General features: G+C 22.3%; 1 protein-coding gene across 1 annotated transcript in view; it reads left to right on the top strand.

The window, feature by feature from the left end:
• Window positions 1–2,386: 2,386 nt before the first annotated feature.
• Window positions 2,387–16,769, top strand: part of LOC725885 (Krueppel-like factor 7) — a 471,466-nt gene continuing 457,083 nt past the window's right edge. The window contains exon 1 of the mRNA XM_026445792.1: window positions 2,387–3,675. Coding sequence (XP_026301577.1) covers window positions 3,574–3,675 — 102 coding nt within the window. The 5' untranslated portion in view covers window positions 2,387–3,573. The remainder of the gene's footprint in view (window positions 3,676–16,769) is intronic.

The following is a 16,769-nucleotide window of genomic DNA, read 5'->3' as shown; positions in this document are numbered from 1 at the left end:
TAATATAATATAATATAATATAATATAATATAATATAATATATATCGAAATATAATATGAAAAATCAACGATCCAATATATTTTGATGTATGAGAAAGTTTTCGACAAGACTATAATATCAATTATCATTTATAGTATTTGATTGTCTTAATTTGAAAGAATTAAATATACCTAAAAAATAGAGTTAAAATTGAGAGGTTACGATATTTGATTTACGTTCAGATTTCAAAGCACATAATCATAATATTTACAAGTGATATATAATATTTATAATATTTATATGATTATATTTCTCACAATCGATGAATATTAATGCATTTTGCATCTTCTTGTTTCATTTGTTTTCTTAATTATTTAGCTTGAAAATATTACAATAATTTTTGTATGCATATTCTAATAACATAATATGGTTGCATCATTCAAAATATATTTACTATATGATTATAAAAGAATAGTAGATAGAAAAAGAAGAAAAAAAAATATTTTTGAATGCGGCGGCCATTCTGTATGCTCTTAAATGATAGCTCGATGACAAATAGCATTAACGGAAACAGGTACAATTTTGATAATCGAAACTAGTTTTTTATTTCTATTGGTCATAAATGCCATTTATATATCTAATCTAATATATATTTTTGAGCAATATCTACAAAACAGTTTTTAATGAATGCACAGAATTTATGAATCATATATAACGACATAACATTCATCTCTCTTTGTCTTCTGCTTTACTGGTTGACTCATGACTGATTATTCATTTTCGAATAAATTCTTTATTCTCATATAACACTTGATGCAATAAAATGAATTCAACGAAACGTGATGCACGAGAATCCAATTTAAGTATACACAATATTTAATATTTAAAATTTATAAACATAATTGTACTATTAAAAATATGACGGCTATGTAGATTGATTTCGAATAAAAAATAAAACAAAATGCGAAAAATTTCAAATATATGCAATATTACTAATGTAATTAAGTATTTCTATGATTATATTTATAAGAAATGTTACTTTAATTCTATATATACATATATGTTTGAAGTGAGTTGTCGAACATTAAAATAATCAAATATAATGATTAAAATATATACTATGAATATAGATTAAAAAAAGACAAATAGATAATATTAATAATAACTATTAAACTGAATTTTAACTAATTTATTAGAGTTTTAATTTAGAAAAAGAACAGAACAGAGAATATAATTGATGCTATAAATTAATTATTAATCATGATAATGATTAGATTATTATCTATTAAAAAAGATCGATAATTTGATATGAAAAGAAATATAAGATATAAGATATAACGATCTTTTACCAAACTATTTTTAAATATTTATATATATATTTATATATATTTTTATGTAGTACATTTATATATAATCGGTATAATATATAAAATCGGTAATATATAAAAAGTATTGATATATTCTTTAAAATAATTTTTTTAAAATTGGACTTAATAATTTGAATTTTTGTTTTAAATTAATTAGATTAATTTATTAAATGATATGTAAATATTGAAAAAATTGTAATTTATATAAATGCAAAAAAACATTTTTGTCATTTATTTTATTTAAGTTTTTAATAAAAATTTAAAAACATTTTGTATTTATATAATCATACAAGCTAATTCGAAATCGGTTAATGTTATGAGCTGCAAATGGTTAAAGATAATGAAAATCACAATTTTTCATAACTTTCGGTATAAAATCTAAAGATTTTTGTATTTTTTAATATCTTGTTTCTGTATTAATTAATTTTAATTTACAGCAAATAACTGATATAAATTTATAAAACATAATTTTTAAATTTTCACTAAAGATTTAAATAAAAAAATTGGAAAAAATATTCTCTATTTTTATTTCTTATTTTATTTTTTTTTCATAAATTGCAATTTTTTAGAAATTTTGTTCACATACTATCTAATAAAATTAATTCATTAACTTCTTAAAATAATTTAAGTTGTTAACGTATTTTAAAATATGCCAATGTTTTTTTGATCAATTATATTAATAAACTTTTGAAAATTATTGTTCTAATTATAATTGAATTAATTATATATTTAGGTTATATTTTTAAAGTGAGAGAAAAAAAAATTAATTTATTAGTTCATACATAACAATTTTAAAAATCTTTTTTTCCTGAATATAATCCCAGTTATTTTGCTTAAGAATGCTTAAAAAGAAAATAGAACATAAATCAAAAATTATTCTATGAATAATAAAAAATCTAAGGGAATTGGCGTCGCGACGCTACCGAGCAGTGCTGCCACGACGCGAAGCGGTTGCCGGCTGTGATAGTGTGTCGCCGGCAGCAAGCACGCGTTCGGTATTACTCGGCCGAGTTCGGGCTTCCTCGCATATAGTTATGGCAAGAGAACGTCAGTCACTCTTCGGCGCTCGCGCGGAAGAGTTTGTGTGCGTTAACTGTTGGGGATATCGTTACTCCTTATAGAGTGTTAAATATCTCATAGGTGTTTCTTTATTCATCCCCAGCGACTTGTATCTAATTCATAATTGTTGTGATCGATGCGATTGAAAACAGTGACATAACAACGCCACGTCTGCAAGTATTGCGGGAAAAAAGCCGGTAGGTGACGTCCGCGTGTGTCTTCATTAGTGTATATGTACACGAGTTTCGTAATAAAAGAAAGGAATGAGAAAACCAGTGAAGATAGAAAATTAATAGTGATTGATTTTAAAATTTCGTGTCATACTGACAAAGATAGAAGAAGAAGAAGAAGAAGTAGAAGAAAATAGAAAAAGAAAGAAAAAAGTAATAGACAAAAGAGAATCGATAGAGAGTTGAAAAAATTAGAACAAACGTAGTAAGTGAAGAACAAAAGATAAAAAGAGAAAAATCAAATGAATCGAACGAATATTGGATCGTGACTCATGCCGGCTTTGACATTTCGTCTTTCGTGATTGTAAGATTTCTTGTTGTCACGTTCCACGTATGATGGATGCTGTCGCGCGTGTTTCGCGACGCTATCAAGAACAGACAGATCGTCGATCTGCACAAGCAACGGCTTTGCAGTGAGTTGTTTCTTTGTCAAAGATCGTGTAGTGTGTCGCGTGCTGCTTTCTTTTCAGTGATTGTAGCAGCATTCCGCAATCGTAAAACGCCGGTTGTACGATCAAATTCTTTTAATATGAGCCAGTAGGGTGCGTTGTATATGTGTGAAAAAGAAAGCAGTTGGCCAGTCTTTCTCTCTTCGACTAGTGGTTGCTTGTAAATCTTTTTTCTCACTCCATATCGGTCTGTTGGTCATCCTATTACAGTGACGTCGTTGTAACCGTCGTTAGTGTTCCTTCGATGATAAGCACGTGTGCGTGTCACAACTTGCTACGTGTACGTGCGTGCGTATAGTTACGAGCTGCGCATTGGCGCATCGGTGTAATTAGTGATCGGGCTACGTTATCATTTAAGTTCTCGTATACGAATATAACAGCATAAAGTTTTGTTATTTGTTTATTTGCTTGTTGGTTTAATTTGGTTTGAAAAAATCAGTTCTTTATTTTGTGCTGAAACTAGTTACGAACGGATCGCCGGCGTAACCATGGATATCCTGCCGAGTGGAAACATATTTAGGGAATTGCAAGATATACATGATACCGGATATTTTTCGGCCCAGCCATCGCTCGAGGATCATTGGCAACAGGTAAAAATGAATCTAATTTTGAAATCATATCTCTTCATATATAATATATAGATTATTTCTCATTTGAAGTTATATCGAAATAACAGAATGAAGTAAATAAGTCAAAATGTAGCATTTAATGTAGCAAAAAAATTGAACATATGAGGAAGTTCAAACAATAATCATGAATTTCAAACATAAATTTCAAAATTGAAATTCAAACTCGTTCACGACCGCCATATTTGAATTTCTAACAGTTAACATAATAAATGATTTGTATCATTGTCTGTGAACTGATGGGACTTTTATATGCGCGAATTAATCGATATTATCCATTACTTGGAGCATATTTTAGAAATATAAAAAATTTGAAAAAAATTCAAATTGATCAACAATTATATTTTTTCAAATTTTAATTATATGATCTATTATTAGAAAGTTTGATTTTTCTAACAATTTTTTAGTCAAATTGCATTTAAATCGATTATCGATATGCAGCGTCCTATTATGACAGAACGACCTTGAGCTGTGGTATTAGATCGGTGTGTACGTTCAGTGACGCGGCCGAGCGTACTATAGACGGCGCGTCCTGTTTGTTTACGAGTGTGCAATGACCTTCCACTGGTCGGGGAAGGCAGGAGAGACGTACTCGTTCCCCATTCAATATCTCAGCCGGAGTACAACAGTTTCCTCGCTTCGTTAAAATAGAGTGACGTCACTGGTAGTGCCGAGCAATTTTTGTTGCATGCTATCTTAACAGTTTGTTACCATCGTAAAATTTTCTTTTTTCTCATTTTATTTTAATTCAATGTTGTTATATAGTTATTAATACTTTAAAATATGCGAAGTAACGTTGACAAAATGAAAATTTGCAAGAAGAATTGCAATAAATTTAAATGCAATATTTTTTTAATAAATAAAATAAAATTTAACTTATTTATAAATAAAACAAAGTTACTTATATTTTTCTATTGGAAAGAATTAAACTATTTAAGTTATTTTATTAATTAAAAAAATCATTTCAATTGTTAATATCAATTGTTAATATTTGATAATATTTCTTAAATTATCGATTATATCTTCAATTATCAAATCATTTTCAGAATTAAAATTTTTATTCTTTCTGAAATATTCATTGATTAAATATACAGCATATGTTTTTTAATCTTAATTATTTAATATCACTTTTTAAATTAAATATCTTTCATTGAAAAAATTTATAACATATAACATATTTTTTATTAAAATCAATACACCATCGTGAGATTTGAGAAAATTTTCGAATGTTCATTTTTTTCATTTATATTTCATATTTTTTGATTTTATTGTTTTCGAATCGCTATCGAATAATACATTTATATGATACATTTATATAATAATACATTTCAATTGTTTGTATTTTTAAATAATAATGTATTCGATATCATAAATTATATAGCGGAATTTATAGCAAGAAAATCTCAGTTTATTGTTTGGTATTTGACATTTGATCTGTGCAACATTGTTGGATCGAGTTTAGTTTGGCGTTGTGCCTAATTGAACGTTTTGAAAGGTTTCCAGCGGGAAACTGCAGCATTTTGGTTGTTTTCTTTTTTCTCTTAATTACTTGTACGATTGAGTGTTTTTGTTACCAAAAAATACGCCATACTAAACCAATTTTGCACTATTATCCTTTTCAATTACAATCTTTTTGAACAACTTTTTAAAATTAATTTACCTCATATCTTATTTTTCTTATCGCGATTTATTTACTATTTATTTACTATTCATTAATAAAATCGAATTTTTAGAAATAGTTTTATGAAATGGAATTTCTACATTTTATTTGGAAATTAAATTAAATAGTTATTAATTAAGAAAAAATTACTATTCGATTTTGTCATATTTGTCAAAATAATGCTAGTTTTTCAATTACTATGAGGCTTTGTTTTCATATTGATCTACATCGACAGGTTAACAGATTGTTACGTCAATAACGTATGTGATTGTGATGTGATTATTATTATGCAATATTAGTCGTATGACTAATAATGTTCATTATAGTTATCTGTATATATAATTTATATATAATATATATAATATATTCTGAATTTTACATTTTGTCTACAATTATATTTGTTACTGATAAAAATACAAAAAAATAAAATTTTATTGTATATTTCTGTCAAAATCGAACTGAAAACGCTTATTATATTCCATTGATTTCGGCTTTTTTCTTAACATAAATAATTGTTATAAATTAAAATAAAATGTGTATTGTTTAGTTACATATGGAGAAAAGTTAGTTACATAAGAGAAAAAATAATTTTGTGAAATTAGATTGAAATTTGAAATGTAGATTATTAATTAATTTAAATTTTTTGAAAATTTCTACATTTTCCAAAATATTGTCTTAAAACTAAATATAACAAAATAATAATAAGTTAAATAAAACTACCATGAAAAAAAATAGCAAATATATTATATGACTTTGAAATTTCTTTTTATTTAACATTTGATATAATTATTGAAATACATCTTATGTATCAAGTCGCGATAAATTATTTATCTCTTTATCTGATAAATTCAAATTCTAATATACAAGTTCTAATATGCATTTATGCATTTATTTTCTTTTCTTCCTTATAAAACGAAATATTTTTTTTTTAAAAATGATTTAAAATGAATTGAATAATTGATCGATCAATGCATCCATTGCCATATATATAAATATTTTTGCTGTACCAATGTTGTTCGTGCTTTCTTTATTAATAAATAATGCGCAATATCGTCGTTCACGTGGTCAGCAAATTAAAATTTTTGGTCTGAAAGCAATAGCTATGTTTGTAATATTTTTGATTAAATTTTGTATCGTTTCGCATTGCTCGATAGTTTCACTATACAAGCAACTGAATAACCTCTTTTTTTCTATATATATATTATTTCTCTCATTTTATAATTTTAATAATATATTTAATAATATGAATCATGTTGTCCAATTTTTTCGATTTTCATGTACCACAAATTTTTTCGAAAACTCAAAAATAATTTATAGAAAAAGTGATCCGTGAAATTTTTGTTTGCGATAATCGCGATACAGCGATGATATTTTTTTTTTCTTCTTATATATAGATTGACGCTTCCATTTCATGTCACATATTATGACATATTTGACAGTTTGCGATATTTTACAGTATGTACTGTATGCATGTATGTACAGTTATATATGAACAATAGTTTATAATTGTACATAAGTTTATAATTCCATTGTATATAATATTGCCGACGACAATATTGTGTCTTTTCTACTTTCTTTTCTCTTTTTCCCAGATTCTTATTCTTCTTCATTCTTTATCACAAATCATATTTTCTTATCTATCAAAAATTTCATGAGAGTTTCTTTTACAAACATCCATTACTTCTTTCGTTCGAATTTTATAGATGAATATAAATATATGTAATTGATGAATATATAATTGTGCATACATATATAAATATATAAATATATAATATATAATAATAATAATAATAATAATAAAATATATAAATATATAAATGTGCATATATAAATGTATGTATCATTACTATGTCTAAGAGATTATAAATATATTACCTTTTCTTCCTTTCTTTCTCATTTCAATAATAATACAATAATAATTCAAATTCAATAATAATATAATAGAAGAAATTTAATTCGATATAATTTGATGTCATGTGCGATTTAACAAACGCAATTGTTTTTTTCACGTGATAATTTTCTCTTTATACTTAAATAATTTTGCATTGAAATAGAAGGAATCGTTTTGTTTTTTTTTTGCGTTTTTATAAATATATTTTCTAAATTGAAAAATATATTAATTAAAGATGATTTATTATCTGAAATCACAGAATGATTCGATATAATAAGGAATATAAGACATTCTCGAGTATAATTTATTTATTAGCAAAGCTCAGGAACTCGGAACACATAAATATTAGTAAAATATTTAAGCTTCCATTGTGTTTATTACATAATCGCTAATATTATACTAAGTAATATTATACTAAGCAATTCTTTGGAAATCCATTAATTTTATATCTCATTGTTTTTCTTCGTTTTTCTATATACGATATTTAATATTTTTTATTTTTTCAGAAAGATAGTAATTATAGTAATCTGAGATAGTCGAATCGCTTTGCATTTTCTCAATTGGTATATTCGCATATCGCAAAAACGCGAATAATAAAATCGATATGACTGAATTTAATAGAATAAATTAATAGAAAATGGCAATGCATATTTATTGTTCAGTAAAATTCAAAATATACATTTAATAAATGTACTTATATATACATCTATACATACATACATACATACATACATATATATATATATATATATATATATATATATATATATATATATATATACACTTTATTTTTTAATAAGAAAAGAAATCCCAGGACAAAATGGAATGATGCGAGTTGATTTCATTGTTAAACACTAGGTTTTTTTTATTTTTTATACATATTTTCCTCATTGATTGAAAATAAAAGAATTCATAATATTTTACATTTTTTTATTTCTCTTTCTCTTTCTCTTTCTCTTTCTTTTTCTCTTTCTCTTTCTCTTTCTCTTTCTCTTTCTCTCTTTTATTTAGCTCTCATAACATATTTCCGGACGAATAGAAAAAGAGAGCAAATCTTCGAAAGACTTTAAACGATTTGGTGACTTGACCGAGTGCCGGTGTATATCGATCATCTTCTTCTCATCGTCTAGTCTATTCCGCTTCTTTTGCTGGCATTGAAATAAGAATATCCGAACGCACAAAAGCGTTTTGGCTGAATGGGTCTGACGTAACTCTTTTGTCTCCAACACGAACCACTGGTACGCGACTCTATTCCATTCGTATTTTAACCCCTTCCATCTTTCCCCTCTCCAATCCCTTTCGGGTCACTATTGCGCGCAATGGAACGAGAAACAATAGTTTCTCCAGTACAATAGTTCGCAATGTGAGTGATGCGAAAGATGCTATTGTAACCGCGGCTATGGAACATGGCATTGTTAACCTTTGACGCAACCTTCTTTTCTAGCTACGTTACCTGCTGCGTTTTCTTCGAATTCTGGTGTTGTTTGACAAACTATCATAATTTCTATCTTTCACTATTCATTCTTATTACTTAATAATTTTTGCAACAACACCTGTATTTAGTGACCAATATCTCATCTATTATATTTAGTTTATTATAGTAGATTTACTATAAGTTTACCTATAATTTTTATCCCTCTCTTTATGTATTAATTTATGTATTAATTTATTAACAATATTAATTGATTATCGGATCAAAAATTCATTCAATTCTTTTTCATTCAATTGTTTTTTTTTTTTTTAGGAATTAATTTATACTTTTAAAAAATTCAAAAGATATGTAATATGATGGTATGAAAAATATGTTTTATAATATCAATGTATTTTATGTCATCAATGTATTTTATGAAAACTTCTAATGCAGGATGTTCTTGCGATAGTTATATTACAATTGCACTTATTTGTTTTGAAAATAATGTCTAATTCGAATATCGTTTAGTTTCAAAAGTAACTGCGACAATTTATATATTTTTTTATAAATTTTGTCACATATTTTTACAACATTTTTTTCAGAACGTGTTAGAACGAATCTTTTTGTTTGCGAATGAATCTGCAATTCGCAACTTATTGTTTTTATTCAATTAGAGATGTCAGACTTCTTGTGATTTTATATGATTTAATTATTATCAAATATTTTTCATTTTATAAAGGAATAGAAAAATAAATAAAATAAATACTATTCTTATATAAAAATTTTGTAAAAAGAATAATATTATATTATTGATTTTGATAATTAAATATATTATGAAATTTTTTTTTATAAACTTTTTCCTATAAAATCATATAAAATTAGTTTTAATTTTTGAGATATTTGCAAAAAATGATTGCTATTACTACATTGAATTATGCCTATACATATATATTCGTTGTTATAAAATTATTTCATCAATAGTTTATAAATATATTAATGACTAAAGAAATAAATTATACATAGTTTTTATCGTAGCAAGCATGGGTATTTCATGGATTCTTCAGATTTGCGAAAATGCAAAAACTTTTGAATAATTAAATTATAATATTAATGTCATAACAATAAATACTAAATATGAGATTAATATTGTTATTATCATAATTCAATCAGGTGTTTTTTTATAGATATTAATTTTCTGAATATGAATTTGCAATCAAATTTCAGAATTAGAAAAACGATTCTCAAAACTAAAAAAAGATTCTGAAGAAAACGATTGCAGATTGAGGTATTAAAATTTATATAAATCTATATTCCTATTGAAGATAAAATATTGAAATTATCGAATAGTTCAGTGATACAAATTTTTTAAAAAATGTCTATAAAGAATAGAAGATAAATTAAAAATTAAGAAAATAAGAAAATAAATTATTATAAGGAAAATTAAATAATAAAATATTGAAATAAATAATAATTTATTAAATAATTATTAAGTAGTTATTAAGTAATTATTAAGTAAGTTACAATAAATAATAGCATTAATATTTCACTTAACAAATGAACAGTTTTATTTATTTATAATTATAATTATTTATAATATAATGGTTTTATAATTATTGATTATCTTAAATCTAATATTATATTTATATTATATTATTATAATTATAATAATTGTTAAGAAATTAGTAGCATTTGAAAAAAAGAATGAATTTGAAAGTAAATAATAATGTAAAAAAGAACTTTAAAATCTATATAATATTCTATTTTTAAATAATAAATAATATAAAAACAACTTTCTTTACTACAAAGCAATTTCTTTGTGTTTGTTTTGCTATAAGAAAGAGTCATTCAATATCGATAAATTTATAAATTGAACGTTAGTTTTTACTTCTCCCATCAGATTAACATTTTTTTTTTGGATAAACTATATAATATGATATTATTTGATTATTATTTTTGATTTATTATTTAAATTTTGAGAAAAAGAATTTACATATAAAATTTTAATAGCAATATTTATTAGTTTTTGAGATATTAATTTAAAAATCTTTTTATATATTATTTATATTTGTGAAAATATATGATCATTACTTGTCTTACTCTATTGTTATTGTCTATAAACATGTAACAACTGATTTTTAAAATGTTTAACGGGTGAATTAATATTATATTTATATTTTGCATAATGCATAAATTCTCATGTATATGCAATATGCATGATGTGCATGATATGCAATATGTATATGCAAAATTCAATACAATATTTTAATAATTTAAAATAGTAAATTTTTTATAAATATTTTGAAAACTAAAATAGTTGAGCGATATATATATATATATATATATATATATATATATATATATATATATATATAGAAATAAATTGTTCACAATATTGATTTCTACAATATATAAAAATTATTGAAAGTAATGTTTATTTTTTATCATCATACTTTTTATTAATTATCAAAAAAATTTTTTATGAATCAAAACAGAACATTTTTCAATATATTTCATAATTTGTAACACAGAAATTTTATCAAAAATAATACTCGCCATGCATATAACAATTTTGTCATCCGTTTAAATGTAATATCGAAGCGAAAAGATTGAATTAGAATATCTAATAATTCAATTTTCAATTAGATTTTTTTATCCGAGATCATAAAGTTAATTGAACTCTACCTATTACCTTATTATCGTAATTGAGACTCAATAGATGCATTTGTTTGATATTCAGAGTAATAGATTGAAAGAAAAGAAGAGCACGGATAACAGGGAGATGAGAAGAAACAAAAAGATTTGTTTACATTTATCTTGTGATTCGAATGGTATAAGTCAACGAAATATTAGAAATCAGAAATGCGAGAAAAGAATATAGAAATATAAGCTTATTTGTAAAATGTAGACAGTAATTAAATGTAGTAATAAAACTGAGAAAGAAACATAAAAAATGTTTGGGAAAGTCGATAGAAAAAAACAATAAAATAACTAATCAAATTGATCGAATATATGCATAATAATAGATCAGACATTGTGGAAGAATATTAATTTCAAAAATTTATATCTTTATATATTGAGATGCAAACTTTGTGTAATTTTTTGATGTCACAGTGTGAACTTTCGAAATCTTATAAATCTTTGATATTGAAATGCAGAATATAGATCAAATATTCATATAAACATTATCCATTATGTGATACTGACATATATTTTACATGTTTTATATCTATTTTATATTACAATTTTTATATCACATAGATAAATTATTTATTAGGAAAATAATATGAAAAATATTTGTGATTACATTATTATGTCAAGATGATATTTCAGTTTATTTTATTTAAAAAAAATTCAAATTATTCTTCATTCATATTAATATTACTAGTATTACTAGTATTTTAATATATATTTTTAATATATATATTTTTATATATATATATTATTTATATATTAAAAACAAAATAATAATCTTGTTCAATAATCATCAATAAATTGAATTATATATTATGAAAAGAATGATATAATAAATGAAATAAATTAAAGAAGGATAAATTTTTCTATTTTTTTAGTATCTAAATAAAATCAGATTCGATAGATAATATGTTAATATTTAGATCGAATAATATATATCAGTTGTTTTTCCAAATGAATAAATAGATACACAAATTTAATTGATGGCGGAGTTAATAGATACATATTTTGTGGTTATTTTGATACATCTAGCTTATTGATATTAATATATCTATATTATATCAGATAACACAAAGCCATTTATGAGAAAGACACAATCTCATTGCGTGTTAATAGTTGTTCATTTTATATTCAAGGTACAATCGAGAGAGGAAAATTTGCGTAGATAGTCACAGTTGAATTAACGTGCTTTGCGTGAACCATTTGTATTGTACTGCTGCGAGGTAAATTGTCGATAGTGGGAGTGGAAAAGTGGAATGGGATGGAGGTAGAGAATAGGGTGTATAAAATCGAAGAGAGAAACAAAGAACCGATAAAAACAAATTGATCTTCACCTCTTCGTCATTCAGTTTGTCGGTTTGATCAGTTGGATAAATTGTGTTGTTTTTGTGTTGTTCAACATGTGCGTACATTTGCGGTGAAAAGACGTATAATCCTATTAAAATTTATCAAAGCCCTCGCTCGATATTACGATTATATCGATGGAAACGAAGAAAAAAAAGACAATAAAGAAATAAATAATGCTCCATCTATTATTATTTGCTTCTTGAATGATGCGAAATTATTATCTTTTAATTATTTATATCTTTTACATAAAAAATTTATTCATTCTATTTATTCTATTTATAATTATTCGTATTTTTAAATTATTAAATCTTTAAACTTAGAAAATTTTGAAATATGATTACTATAAAAATAGTGAAAGTTTTAGATATTTACTGCAATTTTATATAAAATTTTCAATTTACAAATAATTAGAAATAAAAAATTTAATTTTAAAATTTCTAATGCCTAAGTTATTTATTAAATAATAATTCTATTTTTGAATTTTAGTCTAAAATCAATTGAACTAATAATAATGCTCTCAGATTACAAAAACTAATCAATTTTTTTAACATAATTCAACGAAATCATTGAAATGACAAATAAATGCGATTTACTGTTTTGATCAATTAAGATTGGTTTTCAAAGATGATTAGATAAGATAATACAAGACGATTACTTTTACTTTCAACACTTATCATTTTTTTCGTTGAAATATCATTTTTCTTGTTATATGATTACTATTTTTTTTTGTTTTTATTATTTTTTAACTAGAAATTATATGATTGCATTATTACGCATGAAATCAATCATTGTTAAGATTAATTCGGAAAATTTTTTCATTTTCTTCGAAATATATCATATATATATATATATATATATATATATTCAATTATACATATAGCTATGTTTAATTGTTATATTGTTTTAGTTTTGTCTTACGCATCGAGCCGTAGGCAATAATGCCGATTCTATTTCGTAAAATTTTCATTATTTTATATTACATTTTAATGTTTGTTTTGTCATTGTTCTGCTCTCTGTTATTAGTAGTAATGAAATAGAACTTCATCCGCGATAAAACGATTGATATATAAAAATCTTTGTAATTTTAATTTTAAATCAAAGTGTTTAAAATGATAAATTTTTCATTTTGATTCCATTATTTCGAGTTTATTAGAGACTAAGCAATGACTATTATGTGATTAAGCAATTATTATTAATATAATATTATTAAATTCATAAAAAATCATCGAAGTTGAAATAATGTTTTTGAAAACGTGAATATTTTATTTCCATTATGAAGATTTTTCTTACTTGACTTATAATTGGCATTATTAAAATCTGCTATTTAATTAACCATTACATGCAAATTATTTGAGGAAACAAAATAAATCTAACATATTTGTTTATAGATATATTATTGATGCAAAATCGATATAATTTCGAATTCAATTTTCTTTTCTTTTTTTTTCTTTTTTTTTTTTTTTTGTACTTCTAGATAATTGTTAATGCTCTTTATTAGGAAAATTTATCATTTAATTAATAATAATCAATAAAAATATAAAATAAAATATATAAAGAGTTTAATATCGAGGATTGGTCTTTTTTTATCCAACATTTATTCTCGAACTTAGGAAATAAGATTTAAATGTTTTGTCAGGGTAACAAAAAATGCTCTAAATCTTGTGTCTTTTTACAAAATCGAATTATTACTATTAATAAAATTTTACAAATTACTAGTATTAGTAAATTCTTTTGCACAATATTAACACATTTATAATGGAATGAATAAAAATCTACAAGTTTTGTTTTCTAAATAATTTTATCTTGGAATTTTTTTAAAATGAAAAATCATTGAAAAAAAATATTCAATAATTCTTTTGTTATTAATTTCATAAAAATAAATTATATTATAGAATTTTCTTTTCTTCTTCTTCTATATAAATAGTTTTTATATTTTTATAAAGTGTAAATTAAATTGTTAATTATTAATAAATTTTACAATTCCATTATATTTAATGCACAATAATTATAATATTACAAGTTATAAAAATTTGTATATAAATGTTTTTACAAATGTCAGGAGATTAATAATTTTTTTCTAAATGAAAAACGTGAACTAATAATTAAAAAATTTATATTGAGTTTATTAATTTAAGATATTACAATATTTATTTAATTTATTTTAATTTGTATGTCTATTTACATTGCATAATAAAGAGATGAAAAAAAGAATTATAAGAAATTATTCGAATTGTTTTTAAATATTTTGATAACGTTTTATTGCAATTATTTTTAAATATTCTTAATTAGTCGATAATAGAATTATTACTTTTCCTAATTTTTTTTTATTGTTTATTTCTTGTTTATTTCTTTCAATAGTTTTTCTGTAATACATAATGTTCAATGATTCTTTATATTCTATATTTTGATCTTTTTATAACATTTGATATAAATTAGTGATTTTTATTGTATTTAAAATTCAAATTTTACTTTTGTAGATTTCACAAAAAATGATAATAGAAATAATTTTCATATGTTTATTTTATTGTTTCATATATTTTTAGCCATTTATACATAAATAATGTGAATATTTTTCTTCTATTCATTTGATATATTTTTTTTAATTTTAATATATATATAAAATATTTATTCTTAGAAGTTTTATTCAATATATATTATTATATAATGTAATGCAATTGCTATTTAATCAATACGAATACTTTTTATATTTACATCTAATGTAAATGTGAAAAATTATATAGCAATAATAATTAATAATTATAAATGAATAATTAAAAATAAATTATTTAATAATTATTTAATAAATTTAATAAATATTAATTAATTTTATTGAATAAATATTAATTATTTAATAATTTTGAAACAGAATATGAAATAATAAAATTTAAAATAATAATTAATAATAAATTTTAAATAAAAATAAATTAATTTTGATTTCCATTGTGCGATTATATATAAACTATGAACATTAATCGAATTTTAATATCTGTGAAGTTAACTTATATTTGACTTGTTTTATTATAAATTTTTATCATACAAGAATTTATTAATACTTATGAATTGTAACTTGTAATTTTATATCAAATGGTATAAAAAGATAATATAATGATACTATTTATAAATATTATTGATATATTTGAATTTTTATCTCAAAAATTATTAATTGAATTCGTTTTTTTTTTTCATTTCAAAATTATCCGGAAAAAATGATTTTTCTAAATATTTTTTTTTTAAATTTATTTTTAAAAATAATTTAAAATTATTTTTATTTTGGATAAAAATTTTTTTTTATATCAAAATTATAATAAATTCTTATTTTTTAAATTTTAGTTTAAAGTCATTCTTAAAAAATCGAAAAAAATAGTATTATATTTTTTGAAGTTTTTTTTATGAAGTAGTTAAATCTCACTTTCATCTTATTTAAATTAATAGAATAATGGAAAGCTATGTTAATACCTTTTATGATCAATTGATTATAATATTGTTTTATTGTAATTTAAAATCGAATAGATTTATTTTTATTTCGATAATGCCAATTATTTTTGTAGAAAATTTTTTTAATTTGTTTTATACAAATTTTAAGAAATGTTATGTTACTCAAATTTTTTGTGTCATACGAATATTTTTGTAAAAATTTTTTAAATGCAAATTTGATTTTATAATATTTAATTAATTTTTTTGAATTATATTTAAAATATTATTACATAATACAAATTATATTTCAAATACTATTATAGATTATAAGAATATTTTAATGTTAATGTCGCATGAACTTTTTCTTACTTTGAAAAGTTATTCTTATTTTGGATAATATTTACGTACAATTTGAAATAAAAAAATTTTTTAATAATATTGCTTTTAAAAAATGGATCTTTGTTTTCATTTCATCTAATGTAAAATTATGTAATTTTTTTATAATTTAATAAATAAACTTTAACTGTTTTTATATATCTATTTTTGTTTATTTGTATTTATTTTAGTTTTTAGAATTGATTTTTCATGTTTTATAATATGTATAATATGTAAAATATATATATATATATATTTATTATTTATAA

Source organism: Apis mellifera, linkage group LG1 (genome assembly GCF_003254395.2).
Source record: "Apis mellifera strain DH4 linkage group LG1, Amel_HAv3.1, whole genome shotgun sequence".
Lineage (NCBI taxonomy): Eukaryota > Metazoa > Arthropoda > Insecta > Hymenoptera > Apidae > Apis > Apis mellifera.
Note: the sequence above shows the minus strand (reverse complement) of the source record. Positions and strands in the feature narration are given on the sequence as shown.